This window comes from Acinonyx jubatus, chromosome D4 (assembly GCF_027475565.1).
Source record: "Acinonyx jubatus isolate Ajub_Pintada_27869175 chromosome D4, VMU_Ajub_asm_v1.0, whole genome shotgun sequence".
In the NCBI taxonomy this organism is placed as follows: Eukaryota; Metazoa; Chordata; class Mammalia; order Carnivora; family Felidae; genus Acinonyx; species Acinonyx jubatus.
In genome coordinates this window covers 82,556,207-82,576,837 of record NC_069391.1, presented here as the reverse complement: position 1 = coordinate 82,576,837, position 20,631 = coordinate 82,556,207, and the positions used below count along the sequence as shown (strand labels likewise).

At 48.3% G+C, this 20,631-nt stretch overlaps 1 protein-coding gene across 5 annotated transcripts in view; it reads right to left on the bottom strand.

The window, feature by feature from the left end:
* The window catches only part of DOCK8 (dedicator of cytokinesis 8), a 225,281-nt gene that overhangs the window by 7,264 nt on the left and 197,386 nt on the right, over nucleotides 1–20,631 (bottom strand). For all 5 annotated transcript variants that reach the window (XM_027041088.2, XM_027041089.2, XM_027041091.2 and 2 more), the window contains 7 exons: nucleotides 17,439–17,582; nucleotides 16,075–16,206; nucleotides 15,478–15,612; nucleotides 13,743–13,832; nucleotides 9,560–9,796; nucleotides 7,026–7,169; nucleotides 5,644–5,750 (listed from right to left, as the gene is read on the bottom strand). In XM_027041088.2, coding sequence (XP_026896889.1) covers nucleotides 5,644–5,750; nucleotides 7,026–7,169; nucleotides 9,560–9,796; nucleotides 13,743–13,832; nucleotides 15,478–15,612; nucleotides 16,075–16,206; nucleotides 17,439–17,582 — 989 coding nt within the window. The remainder of the gene's footprint in view (nucleotides 1–5,643; nucleotides 5,751–7,025; nucleotides 7,170–9,559; nucleotides 9,797–13,742; nucleotides 13,833–15,477; nucleotides 15,613–16,074; nucleotides 16,207–17,438; nucleotides 17,583–20,631) is intronic.

Sequence of the window (20,631 nt, the reverse complement as noted above, 5' to 3'; positions counted from 1 at the left end):
TGTTCATGTGTTCACTCTCTCTCTCTCTCTCTCTCTCTCTCAAAATAAATAAACTTTTTCAAAAGGGATTTAAAAAAAGGGGTGCCTGGGTGGCTCAGGAGGGTAAGCATCCGATTTCAGCTCAGGTCACGATCTCATGGTTTGTGGGTTCGAGCCCTGCATCGGGCTCTCTGCTGTCAGTGCAGAGCCCACTTCAGATCCTCTCTCTCCCTCTCTCTCTAACCCTCCCCTGATTTCTCTCTCTCTCAAAAATAAATAAACATTAAAAAAAAAGTTGGGGTTAGGTAGCTTGCCCAAGGTCACACAGCTAGTTAAGGCACAGGGGATGTGAACCCAGGCAGCCTGGCTGGGGAGCCCATGCTCCTGGCCCCCCACACCTCATGTTCCACCCGGGAAGACGCTGGCCTCCCAGCCTGAACCCGGATGCAAGTGCTCTCGCTTGAGCCCCAGTTGGCAGTGTTCTGCCTTTCTCAGCTTCTTCCGGGTACCTCGTTAGCAAGTGTCCACTCGGGCCCGGAATGGGGAGCATCTGACAGAGACACTGGAGAAACTGAGGACTGTGCTCCTGGCCCTTTAAGGCAAAGGAAGGGTGGCTTGGGAGCAGGGCGCTAGGGCACACGTGGCCCCTGTGCAGGGACAGCTGCAGCAGGTGTGAGCCGACCATGGGCTCCTCCAGGCATACCTCCCTGTGTCTCCAACTCGGCCCCTTCACCTCCTGCCTCCCCGGCCGGCCTCTGCCAGACCCCAGACCCAGACCCAGACCCCAGACCCCAAGGGGAGCCTGTCCAGGGTGAAGAGTTTAAATCCTGGATCTGCCACTTACTTGCTGTGTGACCTTGGCTAATTATAACCTTCTTCAACCTCATTTCCTTCATCTATAAAATGGGTTTATGGGGATGAAACGGTATCAGGTGTGGGAGGACCTAGCCAAGTAGCTCTCAACGTTGCCTGCTTTCCTTGGGGCAGAGGGGTCTGCTCATGAGACTGACAGGGCGAGGCACGGTGGGGGCAGGGAGCGTGCCCCGGGGCGGACAAGGGGCAGTGGCTGGATCTTTCTGTTGTCCCCTCAGAGCCCCCTCTACCTCCTCTGGTTGGGCCTGTGTGACCATCTCCCTCACGGAAGGTACAGTGGCCCTTTTCCCTCCTCCTAATGCCAGATGTGGGGGGTGGGGGGCTAGACTGGGGCTACAGGCTTGGGAAGGTGTCTGGGTCTCACATCTGACACCCGGAAGTAGATTCTGAGGACCTGAGGAACACACTAGAACCCAGGCAGAGGGGCACCGTTCACCAGATCGGACTACAAGATAGTCTTTAGTGCCATTCCCCTGGCCTCAACCTCTTTCAGGCCCGAAGAGACACAGAGTCCTGGGGCTCAAATGCTTGTATGATATTCTCCCATGCCGTATCAGCCCCAGCAACCCTCCAGCATGGGACCAGCCTTGAGGACCCAGAGCTGGATCACAAGAGTTGGCCGGGGTGGGGGTGCTAAGAGAGAAGGACAAGGTCACATTGTAACAAAAATGGATTTCTTTAAAATCATTGCAGGAGACAGGAAGGAGGGGCTGAGCCCTGTGTGTGTGTGCGTGGGGGGTATGTACGTGCACTGTTCCTGCATGGCCGTGGAACCTGTCCCACTTGGCTGTTTTCTAGCGTCCTTGGCCCGCTGATAAGGTCTCTGTAACCCTGGAAAAGTGACAGAAGTCATTACTGTGTCCCCACCACTGACCTGCTTCAGAGCAACCTCACATGATATTTAAGGCTTTGTTTTCCTATCAAACATTGAAATCTCTTTCTACCTCCTGCTTCTGTTTCTACCTACGTTATACACATTGGTTTTCCTTTGGCTCCTTGGGGCAAAATCTCCCTCCTTCCTCTTCACAGACCCTAACTGCAGTTTAAAAACAGCACCCCTCAACACCCTGTTTTCTGAGTCTGTGACCAGATGTGCAAGAGGACCCTGTCTGGGTGAATTTGAAACTACGTCCCCTAACACAGCCATTGAGGATGTGATCTTTTATTTAAATATAAAAGTAAATTTAAAAGTCACTCAGTCCTTATAAGGATGAGAGAGTTCAGATAATGTTACGGACTGAATGTTTGTATCTCCCCGAATTCCTGTGTTCAAGCCCCTGTGTATTTGGGGGCAGGACCTTTCGATTTAAATTAGGCCATGGGGGGAGGGGGGCTTCTGGGCGGCTCAGTAGTTGAGCGTCCAACTCTTGATTTCAGCTCAGGTCACGATCTCACGATTCCTGAGATGGAACCCCACATTGGTCTCTGGGCTGACAGTGTGGGATTCTCTCTCTCTCTCTCTCAAATAAACAGTAAAAATATTTTTAACAATAAACAAATTAGGCCATGGGGATGGGACCCACGTGATAGGATTCGTGCCCTTCTGAGCAAGCTTCCCTCCTCCTCCTCGCTTTACCATGTGAGGGTACAATGACCACGGGGCCTCCCAGCAGGAGAGCCCTCACCGGCCACCCCGCCTGCCAGCACCTTCCTCTTGGCCTCCCCAGCCTCCAACACTTTGAGAAATAAATGTCTGTTGTTCAAGCCACTCAGTCTTTGGGATCTGGTTACATCAGCCCGAGCTAAGACAGAAACATAAGAAGAAGAACACTAAAAAGCCCAGATTGGCTCACGTTGCCGTGTCTAAAACGGCTTGAGTACTTTGGGGAGCAGGGGAAGGAAACAGAATGGTGTATCTCACCATCTCGGCTTCTGAAACCCCGAGGCGTTCCTTCTTATCGCAGGAAACGGCAGGAGAGGATCAAGGGCCCGACCTGGCAGGCCCGGCTGGGTGAGCACCTGCCGCGGTGGCCCGAGTGCCAGGCCCAGGATGGCGGAGCTGAGTCAGAGGCCGCTGCCCGGCGGGCCGGCTGCGGGGCACCTGGCGGGCGGCAGCTTCCGCTCGCGGCGAAAAGGCATCACAAGGGCCGCTCATGTTCCCCTTGGAAGTCGGGGCTCATCAACCCGCTGCCCGAGTCCGCTGAGAAGCGGGAGCTCTCCCGGGGAAACCCAAGAGCCGTCCGAGCCCCCCCTGTTTTCCACTCCTGCGTCACCGCGGCTGGGGGAAAGCCGAGAGTGGGGAGGAAATTCCCCGGGTGCCAAGGATGTGACAGCGTTGTTTCCTCCGGTCACGAAAGGGCTGCAACTTGCTGGGGGGACTTGAGAAGCTGTGAAACGGTGCGGGGAGAGGAAGGTCGCCTCGCCCACCGCTCGTGGTGATGACTTAAGATTCACAGGCTAAGAAACAAAATCACGTCTCTTCACAAGCTGGCTTTTGTATTTCAGCTCTTTTCAGACCCCCACCTGCCAGAACCGCGGGGTCTCTCTCCTCCTGTCCCAGCAGGCTCCCTGGGACATGCTGCCCTTACTCAGAGGAGCCCCCCGGGCCCTCCGAGGGCCTTACTTTACGGGGCATGGCTCCCTCTTCCCACCCCTCCCCTCCCGCTGTACCTAAATATTCAAGACCAAGTTTGAGTGATGCTTCCACAGAAGCTTCCCCTGTTCCTTTCTGCACCCTGGGGCCCTGTATTCCCTGCGCTCTCAATGGTGTGTCCTATGCGCTGCACCGTGTTGGTGTTTAGTCGTGCGGATACGTGCCCTTTAGGGAGCAGAGGGACACTCAGCTGTATGGTCCGCAACTGACATCACACCCGCGTCATCATCCTCTGTCCCACTAAGTGTGTCAGAGGCTCAGAGAGGCCTGGGCCGCTGCCAGCTGCAGGGGTCTCCAGCCGTAACTACATTTATTTACGTACTTATCTATTTATGTTTAAGGTTTATTTATTTCGAGAAAGAGAAAGAGAGAGTGTGTGTGTGTGAGCGGGGGAGGGACAGAGAGCGAGGGAGAGAGAGAACCCCAGGCAGGCTCCACGCTGCCCGCGCCAGAGCTCGACGCTGGGCTCCAAGTCAAGAACCGCGAGATCGCGACCTGAGCCGAAATCAAGGGTCAGAAGCTTCACCTGGCTGAACCACCCAGGGGTTTCCATAACTAATTTTCAATGAAGATACGTGCAGAGGCATTTGATTTTTTAAAAAAATATTCCCCCAATATTTTTCTAGGTTTTTGGTCTCTAAACATGCACTGGTTACTGTAGAAAATGTAGCTCTGGGGTCATGTCAGAATTGCTGTCAGATCCAGGACCCAATTCAAACGCCGAGGCGTTAATAAATATAACCTCTGTGTGTGCCATGTGTGGGGGTGTGTGCACAGACCCACAGACGCACAGACACATGCTATCGTGACACAGCTGTGGCTCACTGCAGGATCAAGTGAGTCCCCTCCATACACGGCAAGTGGGGCAGATCTCTCACCAGAGCCTGCGGAGGAGGGGTATCTCTAGTCTCACCCAACGCGAGCATTCTGATGAATCTCCAGTGAATTTCACAAACTTCCACTTTTAGCCTCCTTTATTCTCCACTTGCCAGCTGAGTTTATTCCTGTACCTGATCCGCTGCACCAAGGTTCTGGATGAAAAGAAATACTGGTGTATGTTCTCCTGATGTTGTTCCCTCTTATGGGAGAAAGACCATCGCATCCTTCACAATGCTTCATTTTAGGACCGCAGGAGACCCCACTAGACCTGTCTGTACTGCAAGAGCTTGTCAACCACGCTCAAAGATGCACCCCTGTGTTTGCAAGACCTATGCAGCCTGAACAGGCTAGGTTTTATTTTTTTTTTAATGTTTATTCATTTTTGAGAGAGAGAGAGAGAGAATGAGCAGGGGAGGGGTGGACAGAGAGGGGGGCAGAGGAGCCGAAGCAGGCTGTATGCGGACAGCAGCGAGCCTGACGCGGGGCTCAAACTCACGAACTATGAGATCATGGCCTGAGCTAAAGTCAGATGCTCAACCCACTGAGTCATCTAGGTACCCCCTGAACAGTTGATGCCAACTCCCCTGCAGAATTCAGGAGCAGAGGCTTGTCTGGCGATGGGAACTGCCAGAGAGACCATACCTTTGAAAAAACCCACTTTTAGAATCTTGCCTTTACCAAATTTGAGGCAGGGCCTATTCTTAAGATTCTAAAAACAAGTTATTGTGTGATACTAAAAATTATAAAGACCGTACCACCCCCCCTTGCGGACTTGAAAGCATTGTGGACAATCAGCACATTGATGGAGGTGTGGGCTATGTGGATTCAGAAGAATCCAACTGGATTCAAGAGTCCCTTCATATCCTGAAGTCCTAATTTCCTAGTCCTAATTTGAACTCTGCCCTCCTACTAACTAGCCATGTGGCCTTAGGCAAAATCACCTCCCATCTCTGAACCTCTGTTTCCCCTTTTGCAAAACGAGGCTGGTGATAATACCTGCTTGATGTGTGAGACACACATGGGACAATAAACATGAAAGTACTTTACAGTTTAAATGTCAGTTACCTAATAGTAGCCCACGTATCACTGTCCCACTGTAGTGATTCTTCGACATGACTATGCATCAGAATCCCCAGAGGGCATGTTAAAATTCAAGACTGCTGGGCCTTACTTCTGGAGATTCTGATTCAGCAGGTGTGGTTGGTGCCTGAGAATTCGCCTTTCTAGCAAGTTCTCAGGTGATGCTGTAGCTGCTTGGTCTGGGGACCACACCTCGAGAACCACGGTTTTACCGCATTCCCGGCCATTTTCCTTCTTACCGCATTATGAATTCCTTAAAGCATAACCTCAGCTTGTTGTGATGTCGATAGAGCTTTGGGTCAGCTGGAATTTCGGCCAAGAACACTTGGGCTACTTCCAATGGTCCCTGATGGGAAAAGTAACAAAACAATAGGACACTGGAATGAAAATTGAATTACTTGGGAGAAAATCTTGGAGCGACTCCTCCGTTTGAGCAATGAATTCTGTGGTCAGTTTGATCACAATCAAAACAAAAAAAAAAAGCAAGGGAAGTCTTGAACTTCTCAGGAAACCTTGATTTCTTAGGAGTCTGGAGTTTTAGGAGAATAGGTTAGGAGACATGTATTTTCTTAATCAAAGCTGCTAATAATAGGATCTTCGTGTGTAAAGGTAACACCTCACGGGGGATGTAGTTCGAGTTCCTTTTCTAAAAATGGGGATTGTCCTGATCCATCCATTCACCTTCACTTCTCGGGCTGCCCTGGTGGTGAGCACCATTTTGTGTATTTGGTGGCTTGAGTCAGAGATGTGCACAGTAGTACATATGTAGTTCATGGTCACGGGCTTGTAAGGCCTTCCATTTTCATCAAAGGATCAGGACTTAAAGCAAAGACTTCCTAATTGTTTTCTGATTTTGGCAATATAATAGTCATTTCTCCTCTGGGCTATTTCTGCTCCCTCAATAGTATCCGGGTACGGTTTTTGCAGGGAAGTCCGGCTGCACTGGGTGAGGAAAAACTCACGACACTCAGTGAGCTTTTGAGTGGAGGTGTAGACGAGAGCAGATATGGATCTGAAATTAAGGATGCTTACCGGACAGAAAGTATGAAGCTAGCACCTCCCTGCATCCGAGACTGGTTGAGTTGCATGCTTAGTTTGGGAGTGAGGATTCTAATGGGTTTGAGAACATCTGGCTTGGTCTGAATTGGCACGGGAAGCCTGGTCCCTGGTCACGGTGGTTGACAAGGCCCCTGGCATGCTGGGCTCATCTGGTGACTGACCCAGGGGCTGCATGGTCCCGAACCTTCCCCGTCTCTCCTGCAGACATCCTTCGGTTGGTCTCAGGCTCTGTAACAGCTCTGCCTCCATTGGGCATGACTCAGCTCTCTGCAACAGGACCCCAGATCTGGAGCATACCGCCAGGTCTGGCCTCAAAGTGAAGACTTCTCTTCAACGTGGCCCGCTCACGTCTGGGACTTCTCTTCTACGGGGGGTTGTTACGTGAAGCAGAAGGGGCCCCCTCAAAGTGTTCTAAGCCTCGTACGTGGCGGCTCTAAGTTTAGGGGTACCATTTATGCGTGGATCGGCCTCCTCATCAACCTCAGGGAGGGAGGGTGTAGACATATAGCGAAAACCAAAATAACGAGGAGCAGAGGAGTGGTGGCCAGCTGGTTTTGCTCACCTGGTTCACAGTAGCTCCGACAGAGCCCTGCAGCACCATCTGGAGCATCTTGGCATCGGGGGGCTCCTGGTTAATGGCCACCGCTAACTGGAGGGTCTTCTTCTTCATGTCTTCAATGGCAACTTCAATTGGCGTCAAAACAAACTGAACATAAGACACAAGCGTAGAGAAGTCACCATCTGGTCTCGGAAGCCACGGACGAACCTGGGGCTATGATAGACCTGGATCTGAAGAAGCTGGTTAAGGAGCCTTTCAGAGTAAGTCAAAATGTTCTGGGTGGGTGAAGAGGTAGGCGAGGCCCGACATTTCTGGAACACTGCCTGCGTTCCAGGGACTTGGCATACATTTCTCGCCGACTACTTTAAACAGCCTCTGCATTCTGTCCATTTTACAGCAAAGGGGGGGATTTGTACAGTGAATTAAGTGCCACAGAATGACACAGGTCCTGAGGAGGGAGCTCAGAATTTAATTGCAATGATGTCCGCATTCAAAATCCATGTTCTTGCTACGCTTTTCAGTTTTCTTTCCCATTATTGAACAAGTTACTTGGTTTATATTTGGAAAAGGTATCAGAAGCACCGTGCTTAAAAGATTTTTTTTCCCCCGCCATAATACATGGTTTTGGCATTATTTATGTCTTGTCCGACTCACTCTGAAAGTGAATTCCTAGTCAGTAGAATCCTCTTAAGGGTCAATCTCCTAGTTGCCAAGTTCTGTGGGTTTGGGGTAGGGTCCTTCCTGAAAGTCATAGGGCCACCCTGTCCTCACTTCATATCCTGAAGTCCTAATTTCCTAGTACCTCAGAATGTGACCTTATCTGAGACAGGGTCTTTACAGAGGTAATCAAGTTTAAGAGAGGTCATAAGGGTGCCCTATATGACAAGTGTCCCCACAAGAAGAGGCAACTTGGACGCAGAGATACATATAGAAGGAGAGGAAATAAAGACACAAGGAGAAGACAGTCGTATACTAGTCAAGGAGAGAGGCCCAGAATGCATCCTTCCCCTCACAGCCCTTGGAAGGAATCAATTCTGCCAACATCTTGATTTGGACGCTGGCCTCCAGAACTGTGAGACCACACATTTCCGGCTCGCGGTCCTCTGTTACGACAGTCCTAGCAATGTAACACACTGAGGTTCTCAAGGAGCTAGCAATGGCCACGATAAAGCTGTGGGGACTCTTACTGGGGCCATGAGTTTTTTCCTGTGCTAGGCCTCCCTGCCCTCGTGTTCAAAAGTCCAAAACAAGAAGAAATAGAACAGATGCCTTCTAGACCAACCTCCTCTTAACCAAGTCACTCATTCAGGACTTCCCTCACCTCCCGCTCTCCGAGGTGGTTGCTGAACACCCTAGCCGGTGGGCAGTGAGCTCAGTCTCTTCTGCTCCTGCCCGATGAGGTATTTGCTCATCAAAGTTCACCTCTGTGTGTTCACCCACTTGATGATGCCTGTTATGCTTGTCATTTTAATGACCTAATCTAATTAAATAATGCATAAGCCGATGAACTGTGGGTGTGGAAAGAAACAGAATTGTTTCTCTGAAAACCAAGCCATATGCTGGGGCGGGGCATCATGAAAGTGAGTTGCTGTAAAGATTCCCGTCATATTAGGTGTGCGTGAGACAACCGTAAAAGGCCAGGGGCGAAAAAGTCATGAAAATCCAGAAGGACTCTGCCCTCGTATTGTTTAGCAAGTATCTCCAAGCTCCCCCTCTGCTTTATAGAAATGAAAACTGAAAATCATGCACAGCGCATTACGGGTGGGGTTTATACAAGAGACACAGGTGAATTGTCATCGGCCAACCCCAAACCACAGGGAAGGCTGGGGCCCTTCATAAACTGAATGGCAAATAAATGGACACTTAGGTATTTTTAAGTAAAATAAAATGCTTACCCTATGCCTAATTTTGAGACACCTTCTTGATCAGTCCTATCACGAGCGGTTCAAAGTCTTCTGTACATAGAACCAGGGAAGGGAAAGGGGTCCTCGCTGTCAGTATGTAGACGAGGAAACTGAAGGGAAATGAGTGTCTTGGGCAAAGCCACGGGGGGAGTCTGGGACTAGAAGTCAGTTGGTCTCCTCCTCTACCTCGCATGGGGCCCTCCTTCCAGCTCACCACCAACTCATGGGGCTACTCGCATGCTGTTCCGTCTCTAACAATTAATAACCCAACTGTAAGCCTCCAAATATGTAAAAATTCAAATATTTAACATTTCAGTGTATATGTCATATAAACATATCATGAAGAGACACATGTTAAATACTATAGTCATGTCATTATATTTATATTAAAGATATAAATCCAACATAGAAAATATTTCAATATAAAGTGGTGCTATGAAACATGTAGCTGCCTACATGGGATTCCCTGGGGCCATGACTGTCAGAGTGTGACCCACCACCGTGATATCTCAAGCGTGTCCCGTTTTGGGTTCTCACTCCAGTCTACCACGAAGGAGCACGGAGGAGGGGTATGTGTCACCCTGGGAGAGAGACTCATGCATTTAGTGGTGACCTCAGTCCGGGGGCCATTACCTCTTCCTTCTGGATGACGCCGATCCTGGTCTTGATGTAGGGGAAGGCGTGCATGGTGGTCAGGATGGTGTTCCTCCGGTATTGCTCGTGGAGCTCTCCCCGAGGCCGCCCCTCCAGGGTGAAGGGCGTGGTGTACATGAACCTTCGCAGATTGAAATTCTTCTCAAAGTAGGTGACCCTGTCTTTCATCTCATACTCATCAAAGTAGGGCTCCACAAAAGTGATTTGTATGTAGGCCTGGAGGGGAAAAGGTGGGGGAAGGAGGAGATGAGCTCGGCTGCAAACCACCCAGGATGCACCGGGGAGGCATGCCAGAACACAGCACGGCTGCACCACCCCTGCGCGTGCACAAAAGCCACAGCAGCTGAGAACGTCGGGTCAGACGTCAGCTGCCAGGCGTCAGCCATGCCTGCTCTGCGCCCCCAGGGACGGGAGGGAGTGTGAGAAGGACGGGGCAGCGTGCCCGTGGGAGGTCAGATCCACAAGCTGCCCCTCCAAGCAGGGCTACCTCATCTCCCTGAAACCTGGGATGCAAGTTCGCAAACAGACAACTTTTCCTTTTCGGCACAACTGTGACCGCTGTTCACTTAGGAGAATGGCCACACGAAAGGAAACGGACAGTACGGAGCATCGCCAAGGATGGAGAGGAGCTGGGACTCTCGTATACAGATGGTGGGAATGTAAAATGGTACCGCCCTTCTGAAGGAGGGCGGCGGTTTCTTACCCAGAGAGAAGACACTGACCATACGACCTAGGAATCCCACTCTGATGTGTGCACCCAAGAGAAATGAAAACTTACGTGCACACTGTCCAGAGCAGACTTCATAACGGACAAGACTGGAAACAACCCAAATGTCCCTCCCGTGGAGAATGGGGAAACAGGAAGCGGTACATCCATCCAACAGAAGACCGCTCAGCAATAGGGGCGCCTGGGTGGCTTGGTCGGTTAAGCGTCTGACTTCGGCTCAGGTCACGATCTCGTGGTTCATGGGTACAAGCCCCGCGTCAGGCTCTGTGCTGACAGCTCAGAGCCTGGAGCCTGCTTTAGATTCTGTGTCTCCCTCTCCTCTGCCCCTCCCCCGCTCATGCGCTGTCTCTCTCTGTCTCAAAAATGAATAAGCATTAAAAAAATGAAAACTAGGGGCGCCTGGGTGGCTCAGTCGGTAAAGCGTCCGACTTCAGCTCAGGTCATGATCTCGCGGTCCGTGAGTTCAAGGCCCGCGTCGGGCTCTGTGCGGACAGCTTCGAGCCTGGAGCCTGCTTTGGATTCCGTGTCTCCTTCTCTCTCTGCCCCTCCCCCACTTGCACTCTGTCTCTGTCTCTGAAAAATGAATAAACGTTAAAAAATTGTTTAAAAAAATGAAAAATAAAAGTAAACATTAAAAAAATGAAAAAAAAAAAAAGAGTACCACTCAGCAATACAAAGGAACAAACTGCCACAACATGGATGAATCCCAAATGCATCATGTGACATGACAGCAGCCACACCCAAAGGTCTGTACGGGTCCACTTGTCTAGGTTTCCATTTAAGTGACATCCTGGAAAAGGCCAAACTACAGAGACAGACTGCCGATCAATGACTGTCACGGGGCTAAAGGTAGAAAGAAGGGGCGTGGGGGAATGTTTTGGGGTGATGGAACTTTTCTTTGTGGTGGTGGTTACATGTGTTTGTCAAAACTCATAGAACTAAACGCCAGAAAGGTGAATTTCACCACATGTACCTCATTTTAAAATTCGCACGCACGTGCACATCTGCACATACACTAAAGAAGGGCATTTATTAAGAAAGAAGGCCTCTTAGGGGCGCCTGGGTGGCTTAGTTGGTTCAGTATTCGACTCTTGATTTGGGCTCAGGTCATGATCCCACGGTCATGGGATCAAGCCCTCATTAGGCTCTGTGCTAACTGTGGAGCCCGCTTGAGATTCTCTCCTTCTCCCTCTGCCCTTCTCCCCTGCTTGCGCATGCTCTCTGTCTCTCTCCATAAGAAAGAGAGGAAGAACAAAAGAATGAAAAAAAAGAAAGAAAGCCTCTTCAGAAAAAAAAAAAAAAAAAGAATGACAATGACCATAGATCCCATAACACCCGCCCACTGAAATGGATGGAAGACACAATTGACCTCAGACTGTAAATCGCCATTTAGTGTGATGAAGTCCGGCGGTTATTCTGGGTTCAGCTTCTCATCTAGAACTCTCATAACCTGCCGTGGGCATTTGAAAAGAGGGGAACAGCGCACCCTGCATCAGGGACATCGCTGGCGATTCTACGCAGCGCGTGCTATGGGCATCCATCTTCCAAGGACCTCCGACACTTCTAAGCTTAGCTCAGCTCTTACCACACTTACTACTACAGGCCTGGACTAGGGAAGGTGTCTGAAGTGAGCAAGTCTTCTGAAATATGTAGAAAAACAAACTCTTAACATTTGGTCAATTCCTCCCTACTTGCATCATCTCCTGAGTGTCCTGGAGGACAGAAGCGAGGGAAGGGTTTGGACTCTTCCTTCGCAGGCCTGCCAGATGGCAAACACTCCTCTGTCCCCCAGCGTGTAATAAATGCCTTGAACTTGCATTATCCCCAGCAGCTTAGACAGCCTCGTGGACATATCTGTCTAAGAGGTGGGCTGTGTAGGAAGACAGCACCCAGTAATGCAGTAAGGAATGCAGCTTGTCTTTGTCTGCCTTTCCTGGCACAGAGTTTCCCAAACCCTTGGAATTTCCTGAGAGATAGGAGTATCTTTGTTATTCTAATGAGGTGACTCAAGCTTGGTGGGTCCCAGGATGGGGGCTGCTCACCCAAAAGACCAATCATGTGATTAGAGGGTTGGGACTTTGAGCTGACTTTGGTCTCTCCCAGGGAGGGGAGGTGGGGGCTGGAGACTTAAGTAATATGGCCCACGAGTTAACCGATCATGCCTGGACATTAAACTCTGGACACCGAGGCTCCATGGCACTTCTTGACAGGTGGACGTATTGAGCTGCTGGGCGGGGGGGGGGGGGGGGGACACACACGCCTAGATTCCACAAGGAAGGTGCACGGAAGCCTTGGGGTCTGTCCCAGACTTTGCCTTATGTGTACCCTTTATCATAAAACTGTAATTGTCTTTTTAAAAAATTTTTTTAATGTTTATTTATTTTTGAGAGAGAGACAGAGCATGAGTGGGGGAGGAGCAGAGAGAGAGGGAGACACAGAATCCAAAGCAGGCTCCAGGCTTTGAGCTGTCAGCACAGAGCCCGACGTGGGGCTTGAACCCATGCCCCGTGAGATCATGACCTGAGCTGAAGTCAGACGCTTAACCCACGGAGCCACCCAGATGCCCCTAAAACTGTAATTGTCTTAAGGCACTTTCCCGAATTCTGTGAGTTATTCTAGTGGATTACCTAATCCGAGGGCTGCCATAGGAACCCCCACGTTTACTAGCCCTTTGGTCAGAAGTGCAGGTGGCCTGAGGCTAGTGTCAGAAGAGCCTGCAACTTGTGGAGGGTGACACTAGCTCCCGGTGGAGAAAGTCCAAGTGGAGAAAGTCCAACTGCACGCGGCACACCCAGCTGGGGGTGGGACAGAATACACCCTCGTGTGAAAAGTGAGGACACTGAGGCCCGAGCCCTTTCCATCATTCCCCCAACCGCACAGGGGCCCTACACGGGGCTGGAAGAAATTCCTGCAGCCTAAAGAAGGGGGCCACTATGTGGCAGTGAGAAGTATGCACCTTTTCAGTATGTCTGAAGGTGAGAGTGTAAAGTTTGGAGAGAAAGGCAATAAAGGGCAATGATGAAGAGGATGGGTTTGAGGATGACAGACTCTGAGCTTGAGTGCTGGCTTTGACACTTGCGTGATCCTGGAATGCCACTTACTCATTTTGTGCCTCAGTTTTCTCCTCTGTAAAATAGGAATGGCAACACCTACTTCAAAGGGCTCTTGGAGGATGAAATGAAATGAAGTAAAGAAAGGGCCTGATGGACTGCCAGGAACACAGTTGACGTTTAATTAATGGTAGCTCTTATTCTGGTTCCTGCCTTTGAGTACGGTTTCTTTATGATCTAACCATTTAATTGCTGAACCCTAGACAAAAAAGTATGGCTGCACTTAAGTGACTTTGAGAGCCCAGGGAGAGGTCATTTTATGTTCTTGGCGTAAGAACAAAGAGAATCAGAGCCCGAGGGTTACTTTTTGTAAATTTCCCCATACCTTGTTAGGATCCAACTTGGTTTTGTCCACTGGAGCAGAGTCTTTTATCACTTCCACAAATTCTGCACCAAAACACTGACCATAAAATCCCTAGGCAAGAAGAACCAACAGATTATAAAGGTGACCTAAATGTAATGCAAGTCTTTGAGTCTCAGAAGCGGAGTCAGTTTGGAATAAGTGTAAGGAAGATTTTGCTCATTGATTATTGCAAGTTCTTCTGAACTAATGAGGCAGGGTCAGCATTTCTGGAGACAAAAATAAAAATATAAGGAAGTGCAGCATGGCAAACTGACATAGGCTTCCTTATAATAAGTATGCTTGAGGTCTGATTCAACCAATGTCGTCGTATTTCCTGAGAAGCTTCAGGGGAATGGCACAATTTCCTTCTTGCCTTTTGTATCCCAGGAACTTGCAGGTCCCCAGGCTTCCCAGAATGTGACAAACCATACTCCACAAGAAGACAAAATATATACTTCTAGTTCTATGTTGGAGAAACATATTAGGGAACCAAGTGGCCTGGGGTCAATTGCTAGTTTTCCTTCTCATGAGCTGAATGACTTTGGACAAGTTACCCAACCACTCTGGGCCATGGTTCCTTTGAGTCAAGTAGGGACTGAAGTCTCTTGTCTTATTTGCCATGGATGGATAGCGTTAAGGGACAATTTGGCAACTAAAGTGTTTTAAATTTTACAGTCACGAAAAAGAGTAAATTCAAAGCAATGGCAAGAAGGCATGAGGAAATGAATCTTGAGCTAATTGTAAGCAGTTCAGGGAACTCAGTTACTCAGCCTGCGAGGGTTTTGTTTGGCAGGCACCTCTTGACTTTCCTTCTGAGTTCTAAGGGCTTGGCCCTTTCAGTGTCTGCTTTTCTCACTTTTCCCTGGGCTGTTTTATTTTTTCTCCATCCGTTCCTCCAGGAACATGCTTTGGTTTTTTTCTGCTACATTATAGATCAAATGTAAACAGCAGGTTTGGGCTTCCAGCCTATGAGGTTAGACAGTGACTCTGAAAATCCATAGAGGAGGGCTCCCTGGATCAGCTCAGCAGGAAGAGGGCTATTGGGAGTATCTCTGTGTCAGAAGTGGGATGTGTTGTCCTGTGATACCAAAAGGATGGCCATAACATTTTCTAAGGATAACTCAGTAATCTGGCTAGATTCAAAGTCAAGGTAATAATCTTCAAACTGAGGGGCGCCTGGGTGGCTCAGTCAGTTGAGCACCTGACTTTGGCTCAGGTCATGATCTCACCGCTCATGAGTTTGAGCCCTGTGTCAGGCCAGGCTCTGTGCTGAAAGCTCAGAGCCTAGAGCCTGCTTCCAGTTCTGTGTCCCCTTTCTCTCTGTCCCTGTCCCACTCATGCTCTGTTTCTTTCTCTCAAAAATAAATAAACATTAAAAAAATAAAAAACAAAAAAATCTTCAAACTGAAAAACTATTACCAAAATTTCAAAAGAATTATAAGAAAGCACGTGACAACAAGTGGCTTTTAGATAGTCTTGAAAATAAATAATCACCATATAAATTTATAAACTTTGATAAACATACACAGAATCTTCGGGAAAATTTATCCAAATCCTGCTTTACCTTAGGACCTCACCTAATACCTTCATATTATACATGCAATGTGGAAAAGTTTTATACAGATCAACGATGAATCCATAACTCTTTTTTTTTTTTTTGTAATAACCCACTTTAACTTGCTTTTGTGAAGTATATAATATCAAGCACTTTTCTTACCTCTAGTCTGTGAGAAATCTCAGGTAGCTTGGTAATTGCAGGCTCTTTGTAAACGAATTCCTGCTCATCTAAATCCCCAAATTTGGATCCATAGAAACCAACTCGGAAGTAGGTTCCAAACATTCTCTTATGACCCTAGTGAGCAAAATAAGAAAGCCTCTTTTTAGCTAGGAAATTCTCGAAGATCTACTGGTTTGGAAAGGGCAGGGGTCTTTCACTGTTGTGTTACAAAGCATTTTATTCCTATGGCTAACATAAACCAAAATCACTCCTTTAAAAAAAAATGTAATGTTTATGGAATAAACTTTGGAAATAATAACAATCAAAATGCCACAAAAGATTTCTAGGACTTATTTTAAGTGAATTTAAAGGATTTTCACGTTTCCTGGTTGTAAAGTAATTCAAGCTGCTTTCTTTCACAGTCTGCACTCTGGTCCTCTGTCTATTACCAGGCCCTCTCCATTTAGTAGGTGAGAGCTACAGTAATGATGTGCTCCAGGCCAATCCCTCCCTAGAGAGGAAGCAAGGCTAAGCATCTCTGGAACAGGGTCACCTGCTGCCAGGTAACAGGACCCACTGGCCAGGATCCCCAACTACCTTGCTAATGATGCTGTCAAAAGCCTTCTGTAGCTTGTCATGTGTGGAGGTCAGCTTCCGGAAGTCTCTATGTGCTTCCAGGATGGGAATGACCAGCTTGTAGACCTCGTTAACTGTCTCGTACAGTCCTCCCTTGAAAAGAGAAGAAGAAGAAGAAGAAAAAAAGAATTTAATCCCCTGGAAAGTTAAGAAGAACATTCAGAGTTTCGTAAGTGCTGGAGAACGGATTACTAATTGGCACCACGGTATTTTAAGAGCAGGAGTGATGTCTGAGCTTCTCTGGAATGGCTGGAGCGCTCACACTGAACTAGACACATGCTAAATGGTCCTTTACGATAATGTTAACTGGGAAAAAGGGTTTTCAAGGGATAAAAACAGACAGGAGATTGGCTGCAGGGAACAGTAACGATTCAGGAAGACAGCTTCAGCGTGTTTAAATGTCATCAGGGGTCACTCTGTAGCCCAATGTTCAACGCATGCCTGAAAGGAGTTGGTAGGGTTCTAACTAGTTCACTTTCTTGCATTTTAAGAATAAAACAGAAGTATACTGCACTTTCTCTGAATCCTGAAATGGAAAGCAGAAAAAAGAAAAGATAGTAAAACAATAATTAAAATACATAGAGGGTGTAGGGTAGGAAACTTAGAAATGAAAGCAGAAAAGAAAAATATAAAGATAAACATAAAATTGGATCAGCGAAACACAGTGATGTATTAGATATTTACAGGGCTTAAAAACTGGGGGCGGTGAGGGATTATCAGAATAAAAATGGGCAAGAGACTTTCTTCCCTGCCCTGAATCTCACGGACTTAATCTACCTATTTTTTCTCTTATTAGGGGTGGTTAGACCCAGACTAGGGGAATGGGGGGAGTCTCAGCGGTGTGGGCCCCCATAATTCTCCGAGCTGGTCCTGGTTTGTGACAAACTTGAGCATCACCCAGTTGTCAGGAAGGAAGACGGTCGATCTATTCCTTCCCTCTCTTCCCAGAGGCTCTGCCCCCATGTTTATCTCCATGAGAGGGAAAACGAGGGGGTGAGAACCCACCTCGTCATTTGCGGTGTAACCCTGGGCGGGTCATCTCACCTCTCTGCGGCCTAACCTCCACCCTGTTAAAATGGAAACAATGCAGAGATGCTGTTGCCCAGGCAAAGAGCCTGCCACGAGGACCAGAATACTGCAGCGATGAAAGCTTTCTCAGCTCCCTGGAGAGCTGATGCAATTTGCATACGTCAAAGTCATGGTGGGGGGGGGGCACCCCGCCCCCTGAGCATCCCAGCACCAGGCGCGCCTGGCTCGGTGGTAAGGCTGCATCCCACGAGGCGCTCGGTCTGCAGGGAGGCCCCGGGGTCTCTGTAGGCACTGACCGTGCTGAACAGCTCAGCCGCATGCTCCAGGAGGCCCACCAGGCCGCTCTCGGTGAAGTACCGGCCCGAGCACACGCCGTCCTCGTCAGGGGACAAGGTGTCATCAGAGACTGCAGACTCCTCCAGCACGTTGGAAGAAATATTCTGAAAGAGATCGCACTATAAGCCCGGAGGACGGGGGAGCCACGCTAAGGAGAGGTACCACAGGGACCCACGAGGCAGCAACGAGGCAGCCCATGTTCAAAGATCCTCACCCAGCCTGTGATTTTACAAGGTCTGTAATTCTACCCAGAGGAGGCTCTGGCTGCCATTCATCTCGAAAGTACACTGAGCAACTGGTCTTCGAAACTTACAGTCGTCTTTTCTTTTTAACCATCAGGATGTACGTAAAGGACACGTACCTCGACGTAACAATGGTTGAGTTACTTTTGTGAAACGACCCGATGGGACACCCAGCAGGGGTCATGTTTTTTTTTTTTTTAATTTATTTGTTTTGCGAGAGAGCATGAGCCAGGGAGCAGCTGAGGGGCAGAGAGCGAGGAAGAGAGAGAATCCCAAGCACTCTCCACGTTGTCTGCACAGAGACTCAAACTCACAAACTGGGAGATCATGACTTGAGCTGAAATCAAGAGTCAGATGCTTTACTGACTGAACCACCCAGACATCCTGGGGTCATGGCTTTTAAAAGGCAAAGGCCAGTGGTGTCTGGGTGGCCCAGTCGGTTAGGCGCCCAGCACTTGGTTGTGACTTAGGTCATGATCTCATGGTTTGAGGGACCGGGCCCTGTGCTGAGGGCATGGAGCCTGCTTGGGATTCTCTCTCTCTCTCTCTCTCTCTCTCTCTCTCTCTCTCTCTCTCTCCCTCTCCCTCTCCCTCTCTCTCTCTTGCCCCAAAATAAATAAACATTAAAAAAAAAATAAAAGCAAAGGCCAATTAACAGTTAGCTAGACTCCTTGTTTCCATAGCCAGGTGAACTTCTGGAGTACAATGTTACTGACTTGACTTTCAGGCGAACCGTCCTATAACAGCAAGTGAGAATGTCCTCTCTGTGGACGTGTTTATGGCAATGCGGCAGTTACTGTTGTTTTTGCTCATTTTGTTCCTATATACAGCTTTCCCTTTACACAAACCATAGAGTTTAAAGTCTCCAGCAGGGAGTACAGTAACCAGGGCCAGGGCCAGCGTGAACCAAGCGAAAAAACCAAGAGCACAAAATTCAGGGAGGCACTCACTCTCAGGGTCCTGTAAGTAATGACTCTGAACTCCTGTGACTCTAAGAGTGAGTGCTTCCTTAAATTCTGACCCTTGTGTGCCTCTCTTGCCTCAGCCCCTCTCTGGTCCTTGAGGTGACTCTCACTCTTGACATCTTAAGAGTCGTTTTTTTCAACCTCACAGCTGTGGAAGAAATGCACATAGAGCGTAAAAGACTTGGGAAATCCTCCCAGCTTAGAGATTGCAAACAGGTAGCACACATGCCACTCTTTTCTATTCCTATACTCATAGCAGGCATAACTAATCAATTATAGCACCACTGAACTGTGGTTCAATAGGTTTGAACTGCACGGGCCCACTTACGCGCATTAAAAAATACATATTCAAAACATTTTTGAGATTTGCAACAATTTGAAAAGACTCACAAACCATGTGGCTTAGAGATACCAAGAAGAAATTAAGGAAAAATCAGGTATTATTGTAAGGATACAATATATTATAAATATAGCATACAAAATACATATTAATCGACTGTTTTTGTTACCAGTAAGGTGTCTGCTCAACAGGGGGCTATTAGTAGTTAAGTTTAGGGGGAGTGAAAGTTTCATGTGTATTTTTGACTATGTGGGGGGTACCCATGTTGTTCAAGGGTCAACTGTAGTCTCAAAATTTTTTCCAGCATAGCATTCCAGTTGGCCACTACTAACTAACCAGAGTTGGCTTGAGAAGAAAAATCTGCCTGCCTCCTCGCCTGGCTAGCAAGATCAAGGGAATCAACCTTAGCAATCACAGAAGAGAGCTGTCATGGTCCTGTATCTTCACATCCCAGACTGTACTGCAGTTTTAGGAATATAGGAGACTCTCAGAATCTCTTGAGCCAGTCTTTTTCCAAACCTGGTCTTTCTATTATGATGTTTCCAGATTGGAATAACAGAAGGTACAAGGGATTCCGCTACAAGAATCTAATATTAGAACTATATGCAATTTTCTACAGGGACAGGAACAGATTCTGAAGTAAAGTAGCTCTATTAGCTGTAATCAGAGGAAAAGGATTCTGGCAGCCTTTCCTGGCTTGGGAATCAGGGAGGCAGAAGTAACAGCAGCATCTGAGAATGTATCCCTATCTACGTTTGTGGAATAAACACTGCTCTCTGGGGCATAGAATTTCAACGATCTCAGGGCTTTGGAATTCAGTGGCCTCAAGGTTATTTTCCTCGCACAGATTTATCTATCTCCGGTTTGTAATTCTTTTCCAAAAATTCAATTCTACTGGAGAAGAACAAGGTTGAAAACTAAAGCACACAGTATTTTAAAAATCAGCTCTGGACATCTGTGGTCAATGCTGTCCTTCATCTTTTTGCAAACTAAGGAACCATACTCCTGGCGCAGCCCTCCGCTCTAGTCCAGCCAATCAGAGCTTTCCATCTCTCTAGCCATTACGATTGGTTCAGGGATGAACACGTGACCCTGTCAGAACCAGTAAGATCCACTGAGACTTTCCTGGGACCTGCTAGCCATGAACCATCTCTCTATTCTCTTGGTCTGGAACCAGGGAAGGCCTTAACCTAAATACTTCTCAGCGAGTACGGGAAACGTCTGCCCAACGAAGTCGACATAAGGGAAAGCAGAGACAGGAAGCAGGTCTGATGGTTTGATGACATGGTTTGGGGCCCTCCTTCCAATTTGGCAGGTGCTGCTCACGGCTCACCTCCCTCAGGCAAGCTGATAAATTCCATTTCCACCTAAGGTCGGTGTAGGCTAGGTATTTGTCACTCGCAAGCATACGTTTCCAAAAAGATCTGGTATGTGTTCCTTGAGAGAAAGCAATTGGCTCATAGGCAGGAACACAATTTGGCTCTTCTTCTGTAGCTGAGAACACCTACCTCACCATGTTCTGTGCACCATGAGGACCTCATACTTCACAGTTCCTTCTGCCTTCCCCTTCCCGGTCCTTCTGAGCTTCTCACAATCCCCCCGTTAG